The 24,462-nt window shown below is 49.0% G+C and overlaps 6 protein-coding genes across 6 annotated transcripts; 2 read left to right on the forward strand and 4 right to left on the reverse strand.

Annotated features, from left to right (window-relative positions):
• Nucleotides 1–324: 324 nt before the first annotated feature.
• nrps14 (PKS-NRPS hybrid synthetase psoA) lies at nucleotides 325–12,662 on the forward strand (the record flags this gene model as incomplete). The annotated part of the gene is made up of 6 exons (XM_058522101.1): nucleotides 325–1,288; nucleotides 1,351–1,488; nucleotides 1,548–6,951; nucleotides 7,013–7,370; nucleotides 7,428–7,892; nucleotides 7,947–12,662. The coding sequence occupies 6 exons, from the start codon at nucleotides 325–327 to the stop codon at nucleotides 12,660–12,662; spliced, it is 12,045 nt and encodes a 4,014-aa protein (XP_058365578.1).
• Nucleotides 12,663–13,148: 486 nt separating this feature from the next.
• On the reverse strand, nucleotides 13,149–14,018 carry psoC (methyltransferase psoC; the record flags this gene model as incomplete). The annotated part of the gene is made up of 2 exons (XM_058522102.1): nucleotides 13,149–13,795; nucleotides 13,850–14,018. 2 exons carry the CDS (start codon nucleotides 14,016–14,018, stop codon nucleotides 13,149–13,151), a joined length of 816 nt encoding a protein of 271 aa, XP_058365579.1.
• Nucleotides 14,019–14,599: 581 nt separating this feature from the next.
• psoD (cytochrome P450 monooxygenase psoD) lies at nucleotides 14,600–16,387 on the forward strand (the record flags this gene model as incomplete). Its single annotated transcript, XM_058522103.1, has 4 exons — nucleotides 14,600–14,720; nucleotides 14,792–15,052; nucleotides 15,136–15,940; nucleotides 16,003–16,387. The coding sequence occupies 4 exons, from the start codon at nucleotides 14,600–14,602 to the stop codon at nucleotides 16,385–16,387; spliced, it is 1,572 nt and encodes a 523-aa protein (XP_058365580.1).
• A 261-nt stretch (nucleotides 16,388–16,648) lies between these two features.
• N7446_013363 (alpha/beta hydrolase) lies at nucleotides 16,649–17,886 on the reverse strand (the record flags this gene model as incomplete). Its single annotated transcript, XM_058522104.1, has 2 exons — nucleotides 16,649–17,474; nucleotides 17,498–17,886. The coding sequence occupies 2 exons, from the start codon at nucleotides 17,884–17,886 to the stop codon at nucleotides 16,649–16,651; spliced, it is 1,215 nt and encodes a 404-aa protein (XP_058365581.1).
• Nucleotides 17,887–18,394: 508 nt separating this feature from the next.
• psoE (glutathione S-transferase psoE) lies at nucleotides 18,395–19,247 on the reverse strand (the record flags this gene model as incomplete). Its single annotated transcript, XM_058522105.1, has 3 exons — nucleotides 18,395–18,918; nucleotides 18,975–19,155; nucleotides 19,218–19,247. The coding sequence occupies 3 exons, from the start codon at nucleotides 19,245–19,247 to the stop codon at nucleotides 18,395–18,397; spliced, it is 735 nt and encodes a 244-aa protein (XP_058365582.1).
• A 3,425-nt stretch (nucleotides 19,248–22,672) lies between these two features.
• On the reverse strand, nucleotides 22,673–24,314 carry N7446_013365 (Gfo/Idh/MocA family protein). Its single transcript, XM_058522106.1, has 3 exons — nucleotides 24,011–24,314; nucleotides 23,824–23,957; nucleotides 22,673–23,761 (listed from the first exon to the last, which is right to left on the reverse strand). The coding sequence occupies exons 1-3, from the start codon at nucleotides 24,118–24,120 to the stop codon at nucleotides 22,704–22,706; spliced, it is 1,302 nt and encodes a 433-aa protein (XP_058365583.1). The 5' UTR covers nucleotides 24,121–24,314; the 3' UTR covers nucleotides 22,673–22,703.
• Between the last annotated feature and the right edge of the window lie 148 nt (nucleotides 24,315–24,462).

Raw genomic sequence — 24,462 nt, forward strand, 5'->3', positions numbered from 1 at the left:
GTAAATACGGAGAAACGGTGATCTAGCTGGATTCGGTTTCTTGTTTATAGCCCCACACCGAATTCGGTAGTAACAGTCCCACCAATCGCAATACTGCTGGCCCACAACCCGAATGCCATCCATGGATCGGATGTTAGTAGACCAAGATCTCGTGCAAGAACAGAAAGCCGTATACGGTGTATTTACGGATCAATTTGGTTTATCGGAAGTAGATGCCTTGCATCCTAGTGAGGTTTCGCTACTAAACACAGCCCTCCTTACCATATTCATCCTTACACTCAATTTTCTCTACCCTGTATACTATCACAGTCGACCTCAGGCGTGATGGTTTACACCCATTCACCAAAAGAGCCCATTGCCATCATTGGCAGCGGGTGCCGCTTCCCCGGAGATTCGACGTCTCCTTCCAAATTATGGGACTTACTCTACTCGCCGCGGGATCTCACGAGGGAAGTTCCCTCCGAATCACGATTTAACGCCAAGGGCTTTTACAATGTCGATGGTGAACATCACGGTGCCAGCAACGCAAGCAATGCGTATTTTATTGAGGAAGATCCGCGACATTTCGATGCTGGATTCTTCAGTATTGCCCCGCGCGAAGCAGAATCTATCGATCCGCAACAGAGGCTCCTGCTTGAGACAGTGTATGAAGCTATGGAAAATGCAGGGCTTACACTCAATGGAATGAGAGGCAGCGAAACTTCAGCATACATGGGCGCTATGTCGGCCGATTACACAGATACTCAGCTGAGAGACATTGAGAATGTCTCCAAATACATGATTACCGGAACGTCCCGTGCCCTCTTGTCCAATCGTTTGTCCTACTTTTTTGACTGGAAAGGCCCCTCTATTAGCGTTGATACGGCGTGCTCGTCAAGTCTGGCAGCGGTGCATCTTGGTGTCCAAGCCTTACGCGCTGGAGAATGTAAAATCTCCTGCGTGGGCGGCTCCAACGTGATTCTCAACGCGGATTGCTACCTTGCTGCCACAAGTCTTCATCTGCTTTCGCCTACTGGCCGTTCCCAAATGTGGGATCAAGCTGCTGATGGATATGCCCGAGGTGAGGGTGTTTGTGTCTTCTTCATGAAAACGCTATCTCAGGCATTGCGAGATGGAGATCGAATCGACGCCCTGCTGCGAGAAACATGTGTCAACTCGGATGGTCGAACACAGGGAATCGCCCTACCGAGTGCTGAGGCCCAAATCTCGTTGATGAGGACTGCGTATAAGAACGCCGGGCTTGACCTCTCAAGGGCAGAAGATCGCCCACAATATATAGAAGCACACGGTGAGTCACCGGTATTAAAAGACTTTCATGGTTTTGCAACTAATCATCTTTTTGCTTGTCAGGAACTGGTACCCAAGCTGGAGATCCCAGAGAAGCATTCGCCATTGGCACCACGTTCTTCCCACCTGGAGAAGACCACAGCCACAGACCCAAACTTGTCGTTGGGTCAATCAAGACCGTCATTGGTCACACTGAAGGATGTAAGCAGTAACACGTCATCTTCAAGAATGCTGGGAAACTAACTGTTGGTGATACATAGGTGCCGGTATCGCAGGAATTTTGAAGACTGTCCTGGCCATGCGACATAAGACCATTCCCCCCAACCAACATTTTCACAACCTCAATCCCAGCGTAAAGCCTTCTTTCAAATACCTTTCGGTGGCTACTTCACCGGAGGCCTGGCCTGTACTGCCTCCAGACACACCGCTACGGGCCAGTGTCAACGGTTTCGGCTCTGGAGGCACCAATTGCCACGCCGTTGTAGAAAGCTATGTGCCCGAAATTCATGACAATGGCCCCTGGGGAAGGCCAAAACACCTGCGCCATCTCCCAGAACCTGTCGTTACACCAGAGAATGACTTTTCACCTATCCCTCTACTATTTTCAGCTAGCTCAGGAACAGCCCTCGGTGCCATGCTGGAGAGGTATGAGGAGTACCTGGAGAGGACCGACGTGTCTATTCAGCGCCTGGCCATGACGCTCAACTCTCATCGTTCAACTTTACCAGTCAGGATCTCCATCCCTGGAACCTCAAGAGCGGGCGCTCTCGAGGCGATCCGGACGCAACTTGCGAAAATCCGTTCAAGTCCTGGTGCGGAGATTGGCACTCGATCCTCCCTTCCGGAGTTTGATCAGGTCAAACGTCCCAAGATCCTGGGTGTTTTTACTGGACAAGGAGCACAATGGGCAGGTATGGGTCAAGGCCTTATTGAGAAGAGTGCGCTATTTAGAGAAGCCATTGAGATAATGGAAAAGGCAATGGCACAGCTCCCCGATGGACCAGCGTGGTCTCTGAAAGAGGAGATCATGAAGCCACCAAAAACGTCTCGGCTGGGAGAAGCTGAGATTTCACTACCTGTCTGCGCGGCACTTCAGGTTGGTCTTGTCAAGGTACTCTGGAGTGCAGGAATCACTTTCAGCATGGTCGTCGGTCACTCAGGTGGTGAGATTGGTTCGGCCTATGCAGCGGGCAAAATCAGCGAAGTTGATGCAATCAAGATCGCTTACTACCGCGGGGTGTACACGAAACTCGCCATCGGCAAAGATGGAAAGAAGGGCGGTATGATTGCCGTTGGATTTGGCTATGAAGAAGGCCTTAACTTTTGTGCGCTTGATCAATTCGCCAACCGTCTCACTGTTGCTGCCAGTAACTCGCCCAAGAGCGTGACACTTTCTGGAGATTTGGATGCTGTCCAGGAGGCCAAAGAAATGCTGGACGCTGAAGGACTGTTCAATCGTGTTCTCCGGCTCGACACGGCCTACCACTCTCCTCACGTGTACCCCTGCGCGGCGCCGTACCTGGCTGCCATCGAGCGCTGCGGTCTTGTGGCTGGCAAATCTAATGATACTGCTTGGGCATCCAGCGTGTACAAAGATAACCGAATGGTCACAACCGCTGAGGATACAGATATGGAAGCAACCTACTGGAAAGACAACCTCATTGGGAGAGTCTTGTTTTCGCAGGCAGTTGAGCGCGCCATGGACGAGGGGAATGGTGACTTTGACCTCGCTCTTGAAGTTGGACCGCATCCTTCCCTTAAAGGACCTACTCAGGAGACAATCAGAGAAAAGCTTGGCTCCGACATTCCTTACTCTGGTGTCCTGGATCGCAAGTCAGACGACATATCCGCCTTAAGTGCCGCTCTTGGGTTCTCATGGCTGACACTGGGGTCCGGGGTGGTCGACTTTGCAGGGTATGCGTCGGCATTTGACCCGAGCAACGCTTCCGTCTTAAACGCACCTGTTCTGTCTGACCTGCCGACATATCCATGGGATCATAAAAAGGTCTTGTACCGCGAATCTCGGCTTAACAAGAATGTCCGCAACAGGGTTGATCCGCCTCACGCGCTGCTGGGTAGCCGAACCCCCGATGATACGGACTATGAGCCCAGATGGCGAAACTTTTTCATCATGGACGAGTTGCCCTGGTTGCGAGACCATTGCATCCAAAAGCAGTTTATCGTCCCGGCAGCTACCTACTGCGTTATGGCTCTTGAGGCTGCCAAGGTCCTTTGCCGGGGCAAAAATGTGCAAAGTATTGAGCTGTGGAACGTGGCCATCTTACGCCCAATCGTCCTAGATGAGGCGTCAGATGGTACCGAGACCCTGTTTTCTGTGCGTAGCGATCTTGATTCCAACAAGAATGACAATGAGATCCTAGCACATTTCAGTCTCAGCGCTGGGGCGATGGATGACAGGCATTTGAGAACTGCCGCCACCGGGCAGATTCGAATTACCCTCGCCAACCATGACACTGGGCTTGAATCATCTATCTCGTTTGCCGATGGACGTAAACGGGTGGCTTTGGATCTATTGCCGACCAGTGTCGATCGATTCTACGCGTCCATGGACCAGATCGGGTTGAGCTATAGTGGGCCGTTCAGAGCCATGACGTCTATGCAGAGACGGTTAAATTATGCATCTGCTACCGTGGCTGTGGATAGAGACCTTGCCGAGACGATCCCTGTTCATCCCACTTGGCTCGACGCCTGCTTCCAGACCTTCCTCGCGGCGTTTGCCGCCCCACTTGACAATTCACTCTGGACGGCCTTCATGCCCACTACAATCGGTCGCATGGTCTTCTCCCCATCGAGCAATTCTCAGAGCCCTTGCGCTTCGGTAATTGTTGACGCGCACATCACCGACTTTGTCCATGGTTATCAGGTAGCACTGCCCACTCTAACTGGTGATATGAGCATTTCCAACTCTGAGACCGGTCAATTACAAGTCAAGATTGAAGACTTTGTTATGAGCTCATTCCTCCCTGCCTCTGAGAGTGACGACAGGAGGTTTTACCTGAAGAATGTGTGGGAACAGGATATGCTTTCCGGAGCTCTGTGTGCATCATCCGAGCATAACATCGCCGTCCCAGAAAGCGAGTCGAAAGTTATCGATACCTGTGAACGCGCTATTCAGTACTACCTATCAAAAGTCAAGGGAGCTGGCCACCTTGAAAAGTTGGCTGATAAGATTCCTGGGTTACATTCTCTGATCAGCGAGATAGAAGCTCGCACTACTAGCATACCGACGCAATCTGATATGATATCAATGGTGGAGGAGGTCGGTGACCACATAGACCTCGCCCTCGTGCGCACTATTGGCGAGAGTTTGCTGAACTCCCCGACCGAGAGCCTTGGCCCGCTTTCTTCCCAAGCTACCCCTTCAGGTATCCGTGCTCTTATATATCGTTGGCACAATGAGGGCCTGGGTTTCCCGCAACTCCAGCGGCATTTCGTGAGCGCAGCTAAACAAATTTCTCATCAGCACGCCAATTTGAGAATTCTTCAAGTTGGTCCATCTTCATCAAATTTAGTGCGCTCGGTTTGCCGTGAGTTGGGTCGTGGCTTGGAGAGATATACCGTGGCCGATGATTCAGAGCACAATATCGAGGAAATGAAGGCTGCTCTTGCAGCAGATCAGTTAAGAGTGGAGTTTAAACATACCAATGTTGAGGATGGGATCGACGAAGTTAGCCATCTGACCAGTGCCGGACTTTTTGACTTGGTCATAGTCCACAAGGCCTTTACCAAGCAAGTCATCGCTTTGAAGACTATACGTGGTCTGTTGCGACCTGGAGGTTTCATGCTCATGATGGCTGCGACTGGTGCCCAGCTTCGTTTTCCCTTCATGTTGCTGTCTGCACCCCCTTCTCTCGATGAAGATGGCTTGGTCCAGACCAAACTAATGAACCCTGCGCGCGAGGAAATTCACCACCTACTTCAACGCGTAGGATTCTCTGGAGTTGACTCAATTGCTCTAGACAACGTACCAGACAAGCACACATTCTCTGTTGTCATATCCCAGGCGCTCGATGATCAAATAAGCTTCTTACGCAGCCCGCTGACATCTCCTTCGCTTGCTCCCCTCAGTGGAAACCTTCTCGTTGTAGGTGGCCTTACTCCAGATATTTCCAACATTGCTACCAGTATACAATCAAAAGTGTCAAATGTTTGGCAGGGAGATATTATCAATGTCCGAACTCTGGCTGAGCTGAGTGATGAAGCCAGCGGCGTTGAGGCTGTTTTGAGTTTGGCAGATCTTGATCGTCCAATCCTGGAGGATATCAGGGCACCAACCTTCAAGGGTCTGCAGGAACTCTTCTCAACGGCCAAGATAGTCCTCTGGATAACCCAAGGGGCAAAAGCTGATAATCCCTACCAAAATGCTACCATTGGCATTGGTCGGTCATTCCAGTCTGAGAATCCACAGAAGTTACTGCAGTTCCTTGATCTTGACACGCTTGATGGAGTCGACTCAACCATTGCAGAGACGTTCCTCAGACTCATCGGTGGCGTCAATTTCAGGAATGGCAATCCCACGGACGCGACTCATCTATGGAACATTGAGCCAGAAATCTCTCTTAAGGAAGGCAAATACCTTGTTCCAAGACTCTTCCCAGATACAAAGCGTAATAACAGGCTTAACGCTGTCAAGCGCAAGGTGGAGACACAAGCTACTGCTGGAACACAGCCTATTGCTCTCGCCAGATCTATGCATAGCAAACTCACTTATACAGCTGAGGCAGTCCATTACCGCAGAGATTCAGCAGAGGATACAACCGATTCAGTTACTATTCAAGTGGAGTTCTGTTCTATCGATCCTGTCATTCCTAGCATTGAGAATGATGCTCTCTTCTGCTGCCTTGGACTCACGTCAGAAGGCGCACGTGTGTTGGCTCTTTCGCCATCCAATGCCTCCGTTGTAAAGGTGCCACGCGAACTGACGATACAATTTGACAACTATACGTCGCAGGACGATGGTGCTTTCATTAGTGAGCTGTTAACCGAGATAAAGTCGCTTGCCATCGCCAGGTTCATTCCCCCCGGATGTACTCCCCTGATTTACGAACCTGACGCACATCTTGCTGCTTCATTGAAGAGGCCAGGTCGACCAGAGATCTCGTCTATCGGTTTCAAACCCGATTTAACAGGGTCCATGTCAGACGATCATATTCTCATTGAGCCGCATGCCTCTAAAAAGGAAATTCAAGCGAAGCTATCCCCCAAGACTAGGATGCTCATTCACATGGAACGTGAAACCGACAACCGTGAATTCTCGGCTCTCAAGAATGCTCTTCCCACTCACGCTACCGTTGTCGCTTTCAGTGATCTTGGCGCTCATGATATCAACCCTCGTGGATTGCTTGCAGAGGCCTTGACAATTGTACAGGGTTATTCGCCATCCGACAAGACCTTAGTTGACCGCAGTAGTGTGGTCAAGGCATCTGCGTTGGTCGCAGGGGGTTTCAGGGAACATGTTAACGCTGCTGTCGTTGACTGGACAGGTGCTCAGAACATTACTGTTATTCAGAGACCGGTTGACACTCAGAACCTATTCTCTCCCAACAAGACATATATCCTTGTCGGCCTTACTGGGCATATTGGTCAGTCCATGTGTCGCTGGATGGTACAAAGCGGAGCTCGTCATATCGTTGTTACAAGTCGGTACGTAGTCTGTGAGATCGAAGCCTGGACGTGACATGGATTGAGTAACGATGAATTACAGAAACCCCGAGAAGCAAGGACAGCTTTGGCGGGATGAGTTACTTGGACAAGGAGCAAACATTGTCATTGAAGCAGCTGACGTTACTAAAAAGCATCACATCACGGAGCTCCGCAATCGGATTGTCAGCTCTATGCCTCCAGTCGGTGGCATTGCTAATGGCGCCATGGTGTTGGATGACAAGATGTTCCTTGACATGACTTTTGAAAGTTTCCAAACTGCCATGAAACCTAAAGTGGACGGTTCAATATACCTGGAACAGGTTTTCTCTAATGATGACCTAGAATTTTTCCTCTTCTTCTCGTCAATCTCGGTCATGACGGGTCAGCGAACGCAGGCTAATTATGTTGCTGCGAACAACGTACGTCTAGAACCTGTGACATATCTCAGGATACTTGTAACTAATTGTTCTTCTTAGTTTATGGTTGCTATGGCTGAGCGACGAAGAGCGCGTGGTCTCCCCGCTTCTGTCATTGATATTGGCATGATCGTCGGCATGGGTGTTATCCAGAGATCTCAAAATGACAAGGGTGTCAGCGCGATGGAGAACTCTATCCGACAGATGGACTATATGCCCGTGTCTGAGACCGACCTCCATCATCTCCTCGTTGAGGCTATCCTCGTCGGTCAGAGTGACGAGTCTCCGGAGCTTATCACGGGGTTGGAGACTTACAAGGCCGTCACAGGAGAGACACCCTTCTGGCACCACAATCTGCGCTTTTCTCATCTCATCACTGACCCTGATGCTGCGCAAGCTGGCACAGACACTCTTAGTAGCGCCCAGAAATCTTTGAAGGAGATGCTGCTTGGCTCCGGTGGAGCAAATGAAGCGACAAAGGTCATGGAGAATGCTCTCTTGGAATACCTAGCGTCCTCGCTGAAGGTAAGTACCTGTAGCAGCCCTCAATCTGAGCCTTCGTATGCTGATAATACCCAGTTGTCAATTGAGACCATTTATACCGATGTGCCCATAATTGACTTAGGTATCGATTCCCTTGTCGCCGTCCAGATTCGGAACTGGATCTGGGCCGAAGCCGGATACGACATTCCCGTATTGAAGATCCTGGGCGGATCGTCTGTCGAACAGATTTGTGGTGAAGTGGTCTCGTCTTTGTCTTTTGATAAGAATTCGATTGCAGCTGCCAAGATCGAAAGTCACGCAGCACCGCCTCAGAAGGCTCGCCCGTGGGACAAACCACCCACTAATACAAAGCCAAAGGACGACGTAGCAGCCACTTCCAGCCCAGCAATGGCCACAAATGGACACAATGCGTCGCCAAACGGTACTTCGAAAAAATCTTCAAATCTTGTCAAACAGTCGAAGTCTCTCTGCAGGGATCAAGCTCGTGAAAGGACCGCGAAGAAAGGCCCTCGCCCAACCCCGATAAGCACACAGCCGTTGTCTTTAGGTCAATCCAGACTATACTTCCTATCTCAATATCTGGACGATAATATCGTTTTGAACTGCGTCATATCCTACACCCTCTCCGGGAAGCTGGATGTGTCTAAGCTGGAAAGGTCTATCAACGCGGTGATTCAACGTCATGAGAACTTGCGTACCTCCTTTTACACAGATGAAAAGCAAGGAAATCCCATGCAGGGAGTGCTCGGCCAGTCCCCTTTCCAACTCAAGGTTGTTTCTGGTGTCAGTGACTCCTCCGATATTGAGAAAGAGTTTGACTTGATCCACTACCGTCGCTATGATCTCGAGCAAGCAGACACTTTTGCTGCTACCATCTTGGCACACGGTCAGGATTCTCACACCCTTATCTTCGGATATCATCACATCATCATGGACGGCTTCAGCTGGCAAATATTCCAGACGGACATGGCTATGTTCTACAACGGTTCGGACTCGGCTAATTCCCCAAAACCTTTGGAAGCTCAATACTCCGAGCTCACTCTAAAGCAGCAACAGGACCTGTCCGATGGAGCCTACGCCGAAAGACTCGGGTTCTTCCAAGATATGTTGCGAGAGTATGCTGAACCTCTGCCTCTTTTCCCTTTCGCCAAAGTTGGCACACGTAAGGCTGTAAAGCAGTACGCTGTTCAAGAAGTTGTCACCCATCTCAATACCAATGTCGTGAGCGCAATAAAGAAGGCGAGCCAGACCTCTCGCACCACTCCTTTCCATTTCTACCTCTCGACTTTCCAGGTTCTATTACACAAACTCCTCGACACAGACAAGATGTGCATTGGGGTGGTGGACGCCAACCGGTCTGACCAGAAGTTTGTCAAAACTATCGGGTTCTTCTTGGAAACTATCCCTTTGCTGTTCAAGGTCGACAGTGAGCAAAGGTTTGTCGAACTGCTGAAGGAAACACGCAGCAAGGCATATGCTGCATTGTCACAGACTGGTGTTCCTACTGAGGAGATCCTGAGAGCATGCGGTGTCGCATCGTCGGCAACAGAAACACCACTCTTCCAAGTATGCTTCAATTACCGCATGGGAGCTGGCCGCACCTCTCCGCTACAAGGAGTTGAAATGACATTCTTGGACTATGTTGACGCCATGAACCCGTTCGATCTCGTGGCGACTGTGGATGAACTAGATGATGGAACGGCCATGATTACACTCCATCTTCAAGATTACCTGTATGACCAAGAGGGTGCTCAACTCCTTGCCACCATGTACACGCAAATGCTCGAGGTATTGGCAGAGGACACAGACCGTCTGGTTGGCTCTGTGCCAATTTCCAATGCGGCATTAGAGCACGAGGCAATCAAACTCGGTACCGGGTCGAGATTGGACCTTGCAGGCCCTTCTGCTGGCACACTGTCAAAGATAATCAACACCTGGGTAGGCAAGGACCCCCACGCTGTCGCCGTGAAGGATACTAGTGGCAACACAAAGACATACTTGCAGCTCTCAGAAAGATCCAACGCTATCGCAGCAGCGCTGATGAATGCTGGTGCGGAGCCTTTTAATCCGATCGGTGTGCTACTTGAGCCCGGGGTAGACACGATTGCCACGATTCTCGCCATTCTTCGCGTTGGAGCTTCATACGTGCCGCTTGATACGAGGAGCTCAGATGCACTACTCACTGATATCTTGCAAGAATCTCAACCGAGAATTGTGCTTTATCACATCACAACCGCCCAACGCAGCAAGAAGCTTCTCGGGAACTCTTTCAAAATCAAGCGCGTGACTCTCAATGCTGTCCCCCAGAAGACTGTGAGAAGGATTGAAGACGTCTCAGCCCCAGAGAGTCTTGCAATGATCCTTTACACTAGTGGTTCCACTGGCAAGCCAAAAGGGATCCCATTGACTAATGCTAACATCCGAACACCTATCCTCGGTGTTTCGGATAGGGTGCCACTTGGGCGGGAGGTTGTCCTCCAGCAAAGTGGACAAGGATTCGATGCTGCAGTCTTCCAGATATTCATTGCGCTTGCCAATGGCGGTACCGTGATCATGGCTGATAATAGAGACGATCCTGCAAAACTCGCCACTGTGATGGGTGATGAAAATGTCACTTGTACCACCCTCATTGTCTCGGAAATGCAGGCTTTGTTAAAGTATGGTTACGATCAACTTCGCAACTGTTCTTCGTGGCGCATTGCGATGGTCGCTGGTGAGGCTTTCACAGTTCACCTCTTGGATCAGTTCCGCGCGCTCAACCGACCCGACTTGAAGGTCATCAACGCATATGGCCCGACTGAGGCGTCCATCTGCTCTTCCTTGAGCGAAGTATCCTTGGAACAGACCAACTCAACCGAAGACAGCATCCCGATCGGAAGGGCTATTGCCAATTACGGGACCTACATCGTGGATCAGTATTGTAAACCTGTTCCTCTTGGTTGGCCTGGTGAGGTCGCGATTGCTGGGCCTGGTGTTGCCAGTGGTTACTTAAACCTCCCTGAGCTGACCCAAGCTAAATTCAAGTCTTCAGCCTCTCTGGGCGGCATTTCTGGATCAGATTTTATTTACCTCACCGGCGATAAAGGTCGGATGCTTTCCGACGGCTCTATTGTGATCTCTGGTCGTGTGGATGGAGACGACCAGGTCAAGATTAGAGGTCATCGAGTGCAACTTGGCGAGGTCGCCAAAGCTCTTGTCCAAACATCTCGAGGCGTCCTTGCGGATGCAGCTGTTCTGCTGAAGCCAAACGACCTCCGAAACCAATATCTCATTGCCTACGTCGTCTTCTCCCGTACCAGCAATATTCAAGACAAGCACACATATCTCCGTCAACTCAATCAGGAGCTCCCTGCTCCTGCATATATGCGTCCAGCAATCACCGTCCCTCTGGATATTCTCCCAGTGACTGAGCGCGGCAAGCTTGACACTAAGAAGCTGGCTTCATTGCCTGTACCCGAGATTTCCTTCGAAGATGCGGACGAGCAGCTTACATCAACCGAGGCGCGATTGCGAGAAATTTGGAAAACTGTCCTAGGCGACATAACTTCATCCATTCAAATCCGTCGTAACTCCGACTTCTTCTCTGTTGGCGGTAATTCCCTGCTACTTTTGCCTCTGAAGGCTGAGATCTCTCAAACCTTTGGAGTTGAACTCACGGTCCCTGAAATTTTCCAAGCCAGCACGCTTGAGCTTCTCGCTGCGCGACTCGATGGTACTTCTTTGTTGGCGCAGATCAACTGGAACGAAGAGACAGCCTTGGACGAGACAACATTCACACCACCTCGCGCTACCAACGGAGTCAACGGACATGAATCGTCGAACGGTAGTTCGAAGGGAATTTCTGTTCTTCTCACTGGCGTCACAGGCTTCTTGGGAGGTGGCATTTTACGTCAACTGGTGGAACTACCCAGTGTCGCGCAAGTCCACTGTGTGGCCATTCGCCCCAGCATGGACGGTGTACCCCGACAATTGAGCGTAGAATCACCCAAGATTATTCGTCACTCTGGTGATCTTGCACTTCCCAATTTGGGCATGAGCGAGTCCGGAGCCTCAGATCTATTCAAGAGTATCGATGTCATCGTTCACAATGGCGCTGAAGTGTCGCACATGAAGAATTATCGCAGTCTTCGAGCTGCCAACGTTTTGTCGACAATCGACCTGGCACGGCTGGCTGTGGGCTATGGTCTCCCCATTCACTACATTTCCACTGGAGGTGTAGCGCGCCTGAGTGGCGCCGACGTGCAGCCCGAGGCATCACTCGCCGCCTTTTACCCTCCAAGCGATGGGTCTGACGGATACGTGGCATCCAAATGGGCAAGCGAGGTTTTCCTTGAAAAGGTTCAAAGACGCTTCCAAGGGCAGGTCTGGATCCACCGCCCGAGCAGCATCACCGGCGACAATGTTTCCGAGTTGGATATTGCGCATAGTCTGCTCAAGTTCTCCAGGGAGTTAGGGGCTGTACCTGATCTCACCGGGTCCACTGGCTTCTTTGACTTTATCAGCATTGAGACTGTTTCAAAGAAAATTTCTGACTGTATTGTCAATGGCAACCAAAGCAGTGGTGGTGATCTTGTCTATGTCCACCAGAGTGGCGAGCGCGTTATCGCTGTTGGAGACTTGCAAAAGTATGTCGAGGAATTGGAAGGGCGGCCACTGCAGGTTTTACCCCTGAAGGAATGGGTCGCTACATCTGTTCAAAAGGGGTTGAACGAGGTTTTGGGGTCCTTCATGTTGGCCTCTAGGGGAGTGATTCGAGCACCTCTGTTGCAAAGGGGTTATCATGCAGAGTGAAATGGAAGATTGTTATGTGGTATAAACGGCGCTTAGGTGTTCTTGGGTCACGTCTAGTTATCAAATTCTTTTATCAACATCTGAAACGTCCAATTGCCATGAACTCGTCATAAACGAGGCGTAACTCCTCGCGTAGCGGCAAGTTACTTGATATTGAATGACCCGCAGGTAAACAAAGAATTTGCTTGACACGTAATGGCGTCAACAGAGTTTTGTTAGAAGTTGCGTTGAAGTGCATTAGTACGGGCGTGTTTGTGGATATGTACGATTGTCTCAGAAGCAAAGTACAAATTACGGGTAAGTTACCAGTGTGTTGGGTTAAGTTATACAGTTATGTGATATGTGTAGGACCAGATTAGTCATTGATCACATGAAGCCCTCCACCTGGGCAGGGTTGGAGTCCACGGTTTAACATTCTTTCTAGGAATTTGCTGCATAACAAAATATTCATGCTCACAGGGGTAGTCTGAGGCCACTGGCAAATTCTCAAGGTTTCTGGCCAAAGGCAATAATCATCTCAACTTGACCGCCTTCGCTCTCCAGCTCTTCCTTGACACGTGCCGGAAGCGCATCAAGCTGCTCGTCGGTAAACGAAGATGGCACCGTTCTGGCCACGCTAGTCAATGGCACAATGGGTCCGGTGACCCCATGGATACTGATATCGTGAAGCTCTGGCTTCGCTTTCTTGCCCAAGTTTACTATGACACGCTTCTCCTGTACGTTCTTGAAGCCGGCTTCTTCCAACATGGTCTTGTTGTTGTTGGCAAAGTCACCGACACCAATACCGGTAAACATCTCAGACGCCATCTTGGCAAAGTCCGTCATGGCAGGGCCATTCTTTGGCGGGCTGAAGCCATTCATTTCCATGAGCTGAACCCAGCCGCTGGGCTTTAGCAGAGGAACAAGGTTCTTGATCACAGGGGCTGGTCCCTCGGGAGCGGAGCCCGCCATGCTGCCTCGGATGTGGACAAGGTCGAAAATGCCCAAGTACTGCTGGGGCCATGGGTTCTTGAAAGAATGGGCGAAGTAGGTGATGCCATCTGCATTCTCTGGGAACAGCTCGCCTTCAACATCGCTACCATAATATTCATGCTGGACTGATTGCTTGCTACGTACACCGCGAAGCCAGGTGCCTTGAAACTGGTGTCAACGCCATAAAAAGAGTAAGTCAGAAGTAAGCAGCTTACCATCAGCGGTACCAGAGTCCAGAATCTTCTTGCCCGGCTTGTTCATGTCAATGGGAGCCACCACAAGTCTACCCCCCAATGCATCATCATAAGTGGCATCAAGCGCAATCAAGCGTAGCAGCTCGGGCTTGTGCCCGAGGTTCTTGGTCATTCGCATGAAATTATTCATTTTGAATTCTTTCTTGATAACCCTTCTGTTGGTGTGGAATGATCTCTTCTCTGGTCAAATTAAAACATACAACGGAGATGCAAGGTGGATAAGTCTAGTTAAGTTACGAGTTAATCCGATAGGGCCGATTCTGTACTTGAGCAAGCAACGTCGGGTGAATTATTGCTGCTTCGTTGCGCCAATTCTCAGTGGATCAAATTTAGGCATTAGAACGTTATCTTGTACCGAAATGCGAACTGAGTGCATGTCTGCATCGCCGGGCCGAACGGCGTAATTGCCGTATTTGGGAAAAGTGCCGAATTTGATGCATATGCCGAATGGTCAGGTCCTACGGCGAGTGATTCGCGACTGCGGCGAGAAATGGACAATGTCTTCGCTTTTGTGTGGACCAATGCATAGAGAATCCGTTGCATTCAGTTATCTATTGCATGATGAAGTCCGAGCCACGGCGCTGGCCAGCCTGGTTATCCACGATCTGCCAAGGACGGTTTCATGATAACCTTCTGAACTCGACGAGCAAAGCACGAAGAACGACTTCGTGGCATCTTATTGAAAAACGACGGGGACAATTAAACGCGACAATGATTTCCTTGTACCACTTGTCGTGGCTCGGCTTGATGGCATTTGTTCTGCATTATGTTGCTGGGGTCTTGTCAAACCGTCAACGTAAACAGGGCGCCAAGGTGCCGCCTGGGCCAAAAGGTATATGTCGAGTCAACTCAAGTCTTCAATTCTTGTCCTTGGTTTGAATCACTGGCTAACAATAAAAAAAGGATGGCCATTTCTTGGAAGCGCGCCGACACTAGCTGCCGTCGATGTTAATGGTATTATCGGCATCTTTAAAAAGTGGGCAGAGCAACATGGCTCCATAACTCAGTTCAGCGCCATGGGGGACAAGCAAGTAATTCTTACTGAAGAGAAGGATGCAAGAGAGTTATTTGTTAAGCGGGGAACGAAGTATTCCGATCGTGGAGCCCCCCATGCTGTGGAATATATTTCCATGAAACAGAATCCTGGTTTCAGGCCTAAAGACGGTAAGAATCACGCCCCTCTCACGACGAGAACAGGATCTTTTGGCCTGCTTTGGGATTGTGAGGAAAGGATTGACAGGTTACAGATGGATGGCGTCGCCAAAGAAGCATGATACAAAGCGCTATCAACATCACCTCCATCAATAAATATCAGAGCCTTATGGACGATGAAGCGACTTTCACCTTGAGCGCACTTCTACAATCACCGGATTCATTTCATGGAGAGTTCTTGCGATACTCCTACTCTGTGTTGACGTCCTCGTTGCTCGGCTTTTCAGTCCGCAGTCCATCTGACCCTTTTATCGACCACAACGAAACATTCACCGCTGAACTCATGAACTCATTCCGCCCTGACTGCTTCCCTTCCAATGTGTTCCCGTTGCTAAGGAAGATGCCGATGTGGCTTATGCCAAGCTTGAGAACTATGGAAAGGCTTAGGAAAGAGTATGTAAGCGAGATGTGGGCTTTCAGAAGCAAGATTGAGAAGCTTGTCAAGGACGGCTCAGCGACAGAGTCCATCTATAAGCGCTTCCTTCTCAACCGAAGCGAGTATAGCGTCACCGACGAAGAGTCAGTTCATACTTTCCAGGCTATGATTGACGGTGGAACTCGCTCTCCCCACAACAACCTACTTACCTTCTTATTCCTCATGATGGAGTTCCCTGAATGGCAGAAGAAGCTCCAAGGGGAGGTTGACAAGATCGTTGGCAAGGATCGAATGCCGAGTTATACGGACATTCCCAGTTTGCCCACTGTGAGAGCTATTGTGAAAGAGACTGTCCGATACAGAAGTATTGTTGCCGAAATGGGCATTGGACATTGCTTGCAAGAGGACGACATCTACGATGGCTACTTCTTTGAGAAAGGAACCGTATTCAACGCAATATTCGCGTAAGTGGTTGCCCGCACTCACTCGAGGATATTTGCAAGAACCTGTTATTAACACCTACCAGGTCTATTCTCATGGACAAAGATATCTATCCAGATGGCAAAACTTTCAATCCTGCCCGCTGGCTTGAGCCTAGTTACCCGACCTACAAGGAACCCCTAACCACGTATCCGAATTGTCAAGGATTTCCAGCATTCGGTTATGGTAGGCGCGCATGCCCAGGTGTTGACTTTGCAGAGAGAACATTAGTCATCATGTTTGCAAAGCTGGGATGGACGCTGAATATTGGATGGCCGACGGATGAGGACGGTAACGAACTTCGGGAGGAATTACAGTATGAACCAGTTCCAGCCCCGAGACCATTGAAGTTTGGTTGCAAGCTTGAGGCTCGAGACGCATATCGAACCAAGATAGTTGAGGAGGCAGCCGGGCATTTAAATCTACGATGATATACATCGCTTCGATATTTGATGAATCTACACCAGAAATGCGACTTTTGCAACACGAATCTTTGTCTCAAACATATTCAGAATGCAATCAATGTGACTGCGAGTTGAACAATAAATTCATGTTACACCTACCCTGTACTGTTAATTAGCATAAGCTGTCCGCAGAGAATCTTGTTGTAATGAATGGCCTTTCGACCGGAACAGCGCAGAAAGACGGGACTTGAGAGTAAGTTGAATTCTATGTCTATCATCATATTTATATTATGGTCTATTCCAGAATCCCATGGCTATTGAGCTCACATCTCTCGCTCTCGAGATGGCAATCTCGTGCCCCCCGCCCAGGACGTGAGTCTGCACGGCTTCTGTTCCAAGTATCTCACCCGCGTCAGTGGCACATTCATCTCCCACAACAATGACGTCTCTTTCAGCCACTATAAGGCAGACCTTTCCGCCCGTCAATCCCGGTAGAGCGTCTGCGGTTCTTCTTCTGGCAAGCTCGTCGGCCAAAATTCTCCACGTTCTGTCATGTCGTCTATAGACTAGAGCACTGCGGAGCGTACTCAGGTAAGACCGCACAAAGCCAGCATTGGCTCCTAGCTGCCATCTAATCACATCTCCGACAGTGACATGTGGCCGATCTTCCGCGATGGGCACATCATCAAATGCCAAGTCGTCCTCGTCCTCTTTTTCTCCAGGAACATCAGCACAAGCAGCACCGTTCCTGGGCTCCAAACTGGCACGAAAGAGTTTGAGGCGTAGCCACTCCGGTATAATCATGGCAGATGAGTATAGTACTCGGTCCAGAGGCCTCATGTGCGACGTGCGGATGAGTCCTCCTGGGCAAACCAGGGTTATGGAACGAAGCATAGTTGCATGGTAGGCGGCGAAAGCCACGGCGATCGAGCCACCGAGGGAAAAGCCGATGATGTGGAAGGCGGAGGTTCCAGTCCAGGATAGCGGGGAGGAACAGAGCACAAGCAAAATTTGTGTGGTGTAGAGTCTTGCATCAAAAACTAAGTCATTTGGTGCATCGGAATAGCCTCGACCAAACAGATCTACAAGTAGTATGTCAGTCAGAGTTATCCCACTGACAAAACTGCCGTCATTCACTGCACCAAGCACAGAGGAAACTTGCCATATATCATAACCCTGTAGCCTTTTCTAGCCAACTCTTTCGCCATGTCGCCAAGTGCTATGCAGGGTGTACCTAGGCCGTGCACGAGCAAGACTTTCTCCCCATCCTCAGGACCCCATTCGAACACATGGATCGTTCCATATACTGTTCTGACCTGCCTGCTTCCTGGGAAGGCGTCAATCGGGTAAACTGGTTTGGAGAATATTTGTCCCTCTTGCGCCGCGGGTTCAGCTCTCGCAGGAGTAAAGGTAAGCTCTTCGGGTGTTTGTTGTATGTCCTCAAGGGACGAGCGAATCTGTATGTACAAGGCGACACATACTGGCGCTGAAAGGACAGTTATGACTAGTGCGAGTCTGAAGTCCATGATGAAAGGAATTAAAACTCTCCACGCATCTAGTTTTAAGATAAAAGCTGTGGGACCTGAACTTATGCTTACTGAATCCGAAGCTTGACAAACGAAGGGCAGCATCCACCTTGAATCTTGCATCATTTACAAATAGGTAATACCAATAGGTAATACAAAGTTTCTCCGCTTTCGTTGTCAGATCTCCGGAGCTGCAATCTCGGTGATCTTGATACACTTCTCCCCTTAGCTGACCTGCGTCGGTCCTTGCATTTAATTGCCGAAGACCCAGCCTCCGGCGGGACCGAAGTCATTTATGCTTGTGGCCCTAAAAGGAGTTTAGGCCCTAGTCTATGTATAACAATCGGATGTTCCGATTTCATTACGGCCTGTTGGTCTACTGGTAAAATACGTTTTATGCAATCCTTTAGGAGCAGTCAATGACCTAAAGAAGTTGCCTGATTCCATGGCATTGTATTTTTTTCCTTTGTTATTGAAGATAAACTTGAGAGAATCCGCCATATGGTGCTTAGGTTTGGGTAGCTTCAATAGCAACAGCATCGACATTCCCCGGGGCGGTCTCAGTTGTGGGCTGTGGTATCTCAGGCTTCTTTTCGGGCGGATTGTTGGTCAACTTGGGCTCATCCAGAAGCTGAAACTTCTCGGTTACAGCCTCATAAATTGGCTGATGGCAAATCATCTCGTACCAACGGGACACATTGGGATTCTGTTGCCTCCAAGCTTTGCCGTAGAAAAATTGGAAGCCGAGAGAGATGTTTCCAGCACAAAACAGATCGGCAAGTGATAGCTGCTCACCAACAAGGAATTCGCGGTTTTGCAAATACTCCTCGACCACATCAACGGATCTCTGGGTCATGTTGGTGAACAACTCTACCTGGTCTTTGTCGTAGGGAATTATACCAAGCTGGGGCAGTAACATTTGAGTCATAAGAATGACTATCTCTGTATTGAAGAAAGACATCCACTTAATGACCTCGGCGTATTCCTTCTTGTTCCCTCCGAGAAGAGTTGTCTGTTCATTTTGAGAAGTGACTGAGGAAGTGTTGACATCAGCTTTGGACAGCACAAACAAGATGAAACGGACTAACCATAGAGAGCAATCGCCATGCATTCAAATAGCTTGAAGCCATCCGCACCTTGAAAGGCAGGAACCTTGCCGAGTTTGCTAATACTCAGATGGTCAGAGGTCCTGGGCATCTCACGAATGTCGAGGTCGAGACCATTATGCTTTGCGACGGCCTTGATGGCTATCGTTCGACACTGATCGCCCTAAAAGTAAATCGATTGTCAGTAAGGGGTAACACGTTGCAATGATTCGCAATTGTACGTACAGGAAATGTGTGCAAGGTTCCAAAAACCATTTCGAAGGCTATTTTGTCTTGTCAATATTTCAGAGCAGATTACCTTCACTTCCCTCAAATCTACCAGTAGGTTGATAAGCCTATATATAAGATTCTTTAGAACTCCCAAACTAGCAATATCAAAATAGCGGGATATTTTGTGGTTGTCGTGCATTCGGATGATGCCCTGTCATTTTTCGGCGGGAATACTTATTTAGGCTTAGCACAGGCCGCCAGCTGACTATTATGGTTTAGCATCATTAGTGTGCCTATTGAAGGGACAGTGCTAGATGGACACTCCCTAAGGCTAGATGGGCGCATTCCTTCCTAATTAGAAATGTGGGTCGTAAGTGTATCACACGCTTAAGTACTTAGCAAAATTTTGTTAAAAGTCATAGCAAATCGCTATGTCAGAGGTTAAAGTCCCGTGAGTATATATATACACCAGTCCTAAATAGGGAATTTGAGTTATTCTTAAAGATATATCGGATTGAGATTTACTTTGGTAAGTAACGACCTTGAACCATGGTATTTGTGAGAAAATCTGGCTATTATTTAAGCAATTCGGTGGTCTAGCCGTATTATATAATATGGCTATCATGTGACTACTACGGTTTCGATATACACACTAGTCTTCCGGAAAGCCCACCGTTGGGCCCGGATCCTGGGGCCCAAACCCCAACCCCCGGCTCACGGGACCCAAATGGGCCCACGAAAGCCTATTTGGATAAATTCCGATTCTTGGCGGTTATACACCCGCTTAGTCAACCCTTCTGTAATTGCTGTATTTCGTCCTTCTGCCGGTCGTATGTAGCTAAAAATTAGATGTTACCCTTAAAAAGGCCTTTTATATATAGTATCTTACTTTGAGCTTAAAGCGACCGGTGGAAAGCGAGTAAGATATTAATTGTAGAATTTATAGTTTGAATATGAAGATTGAGCATCGCCGATTACTACTAGACACCCGTGATATATTAAACCCTTTTATATTAGTATAATATTATGATTTAGACTGTAATTCATAATTTTGATCGTGGATTTGGTACATATATCTACAAATAAATAAATATTACCTATATATAAGGTATAAAAACGAGCTTCAAACATAGTGTAATATTCATAAGTCGTGTGATTAGGCATTTTTGCACTGTTTAGCAAGATGGGCTCAAGAACCAGACCCAAAGCCCAACCCCTAATGGGTTGGTGGATTGGGTTTGAGTTGGGCTTTGGGCTCTGCGGAAGTCTACAATACACCCGGGTGTAATACGCTTACGGTCCACCTTCTGATATAGGAAGGTTGGTGTCCATTTATCCTTAAGGGTTGTCCGTCTCGCACTTTCCGAAGTAAATCAATGGCTTCATTAAATACAGTATTACTTCCTTATAGATTGTTGACGGCAAGCCCTAGTCACAACTTGGGCAGGGGTTTGACTTTGCGTACAAGCCACCACAGTTAGAATATCAGATCGTCCGAGCGCTAATCGCTCCCAATGCAGAAGGTAGCGAAGGGATGTCGTCACAGCCCATGTGAGATGGAGATTATCACTATCAATCCACTCAAGCCACATGGATAGATTGCTATGGATCTGCAGTGCTCAGCTTAGACCTCGTTTGTCCAAAACAATGCCAAGACGTGGGGGCTGTCCGTGAGCGGTTCATACGCAGCTATTCGTCAATGACTTATTTCTCTCGAGCATATCAATAACTTTAATACTGGAAGCGCCAATCAACTCCTGACCACAAAAGTGGGAAGATCGCATCCAGAACCCATAAATTACGTCAGGTGTGTCAAAGTACTTGAACCACGGTTCGAGGGCGATTTGCCCCATATTATACCGAAGTTAGACCGAACCATACGTCATAGACATCTGGGCTTTGAACAGGCGCTCTTACGATTAACAGGCAATGTGAATATCAAAGTCCAGCTACTCGATAGTCAGACCTGTTTGGCACAAGTTAGTGAGGTGTGCAGTTAAGGGTGGGGTGGTGGCTCCAATAGAAATGTCTAAAGTGCAGGTAACTGCCCCCATCGTATGCCCTTCAACTCCAAGTGCGCCGATCCACCGGATCGAGCCTGCCAAGAAACCTAAATCTGCCAAGAAGCCTGCAAAAGAACCCTTGAAGTGCCTCCTTTTCCCACATCTCCCTCCCATATTTTGCTCAACTCAGCTATGCTCCCAGTTGGAGCTCATTCTCTTAATGTCTCTACGGCTACTATGAGCTGGTTAGCAGCCTGCGAAGTCGAGCAAAGCCAGTCGACTTGAACTTTTCGCCCCTTTGCCAACATGGCCGGCGAGAATGGGCCTCTTGACGTGTCCCTATCACTTGCCATGGTGATTGCAGCACTTTTTGCATTAGCATGTTGGAACGTTCTCCAGATCATGGTTGCGATCTTCACCACCTTCAGACGCTGCCAAGGCCTCTACTTCTGGAGCATGTTAATATCGACATTGGGAATCCTTCTACACACAATTACATCATTCCTTCGCTACTTCGCCCTCGCCCCGAATTTTCCTATGTGTGTTTTGATCTGCATCGGCTGGTATGGTATGGTCACTGGGCAGTCGGTGGTGTTATATTCACGACTCCACTTGGTGACTTGCGTCGATCGCTACTCTCGCTGGGTGCTAGGAATGATCGTCTTCAACTTTTGCGCCTTACACGTCCCCACCACGGTCCTTTTTCTCGGGCTAAATCACGGCATCCACAGCTTCTATAACCCATTCGATATCTACGAGCGTGTTCAATTGGCTGGGTTCGCTATTCAAGAGACCATCATCAGCGGTCTTTATATCTGGGAAACTATGACAAATCTGAGACCTGTTTTGGCTCTGAAAGGAACCCGAGGCAAGAGGGTTATCACGAACCTTATTGTTGTCAACGCCATTGCGATCTTGTTGGACGCATCACTTTTGTCAACCGAGTACACCAACCACTTCGATGTCCAAACTACATACAAGCCGGTCGTCTACAGCATCAAGTTATTGTTGGAGTTCACAGTACTCAACAGTCTGCTTGTTGTTATTCGCACAAGTCCATCTACTATTGAGGATGCTCAAAAGCTGCATGAGGATGGCAATCTCCGCCTGGAGGCCCAGTGGAGTGACAATGGCTCGGGAAACGTTGCTCCTCTGGGCTTTGGTGCAGATGATTCCGATCATGGTTATCGACAAACATCGTCTCGAGATTCACCTCTCAAAGAGCATAGATCACGGGAATCTTGCAGGAGTCAGGATGATTCAGTTTAGCCTATTTGTATATTAATTTCTTTCCTTGGGCTTGCAAATCAATTAGACATTTTCAGAACAACCTCTACTAGAGAGCTTTCCCCCGAGACTATTCACACTGCATCTGTAGAGATCATATGTTGATTCCGAAATTTCACGCTTGGTTCTAATCGGCTATTCTAACACTGGAGACCAAACTCAGCACAACAGGTTCATAACCCAGTCGGTTTACCAGAAACATTAAAATACATCAAACCGGCAGCTCGAACTTGCTCGTGGGCCGTAACTTCATCCCGGCCTTTTCATATGTTCGATCGATGGCGTCCATCTGTTTGATACTGTCATCGCCATCAACCCAAACCCCAGAGCCCTCACGGCCCTTGATCTTGTTCACAAACTCATGAAGCTGACAATGATAAGTTGACCACCAGTCTTCACCGGCATATGCCTGCTTGCCACCAGATGGCCAGGAGTACGACTTGAGGTTTTGCGATTCCTTCCACATTTTCAATAAAGTTCCATCCCGATGGATAGTGTGAGTATCTTCCACGTCAATCCGGTGATATATGCTCGGTGCAAGATGATTCCACAATGTCACCTTCCGCTTAACGAAATGTTTTTCACCGTCAGCGCTCTTGGGGGACTCCACCTCCTTCTCTCCGAGCTCAGCCTCGCATTTCGGCCAGCCAATGCTTGGAAGATTCTTCGTCCAGGACGAAGGCAACAACGGCCAACCCCCCGACGTAGCCAAGTCAGCGATAATGCTCCCTGTGGCACCGCTCTCCGTTTTGTATGTTGCGGTCATCGCCTGATCAATCTGCTGGCATTCGGCCCGATCAGATTGAGAACTCGGAACACCCCTCCACTGTGTTTCAATGACCTGGCTTGGTTCCTCCCGCAGAATCTGGCGCAAGCAGTTAACAGTATACGTGCCGAAATCCATCATAGCACCACCTGCAAGATCATAGCGCCACCGGATATCATCGAAAGGGATGACGCCCTTGAAAAGATATTGTTGCGCATGTGCATGCTTCACCGGCCCGGCTACGGCATCATCATGAATGAGTGACATGAAAGTCTGCCATGCGGGATGGAAGCGATAATGGAACGCTTCCAGTAGAACGGGAGCATTAGGTGCCTTGACCAAGGGGTGGTTAAATAGCGCCCTAGCCTCTTCGCCATTCGAGCACGAGGGCTTTTCTAGAAGAACGTGTTTCCGTGCCTTGATCGCGCGCAAAGCCCATTCGAAGTGCAGACTGTTGGGAAGAGCGATGTAGACGGCATCAATGCTCGGATCATTAAGCAGGTCTGGGAAATTTAGCATGCTTGTTGGAACTTCCCGGTATCTCCGATAAATTTGGGATTTCTACCTTCATAGGAGGAATGGACAATTGGAATCCCATGCTTCTTGGCATACGCCTCTGCGCGACTGCGATCTCGAGCTGCAACGGCGGCGACGATGACTTCCCCATGTGACTTCGCCGGCGAGATTAAGGCAGGAGGACTAAAGAGGAGAATTGGATAACATGTCGCAAGGATCCGATAGTATTTACTTACGCGATATTGGATGCTCCGAGAAGTCCGAACCGAATGGCGTCATCCTGTTTTCGAGCTTGTGGAGGATTGATGAAGCCTGCGTAGATACGGTAAAGCGCAGCAAATACCATAATGGCGTTGGTATATCCGTTTGAATCTTGTTATTTCCAGCTAGAGAGATTGATGGACAGATGGGTTGGGCTATATCCTCCTTCGGGTACAAGCCAGCGGACAGCAACCTCTCAGGGCGGGTCTAGATCTCTTCGGGTCCGAAATACGACAGATTGTAAAGAGTAAAAGGTTCACTTTGTGGAAGTTAAAAGCAGTTCAATCGGATCGATGAATCCTGCGCATCGATCGACAGAAGTTCCCAGGTCGTCAGTGGCGCTGAGCTCGGAGCACGGAATGTCAATTTCCCCGCGCCGGCACGGTGTTGCGACTATATCCAACACAATTGCACGATGTATCATATC

This window comes from Penicillium canescens (genome assembly GCF_028828765.1).
Source record: "Penicillium canescens strain IBT 15451 chromosome Unknown utg000011l_segment0_segment0, whole genome shotgun sequence".
Taxonomy (NCBI): Eukaryota; Fungi; Ascomycota; class Eurotiomycetes; order Eurotiales; family Aspergillaceae; genus Penicillium; species Penicillium canescens.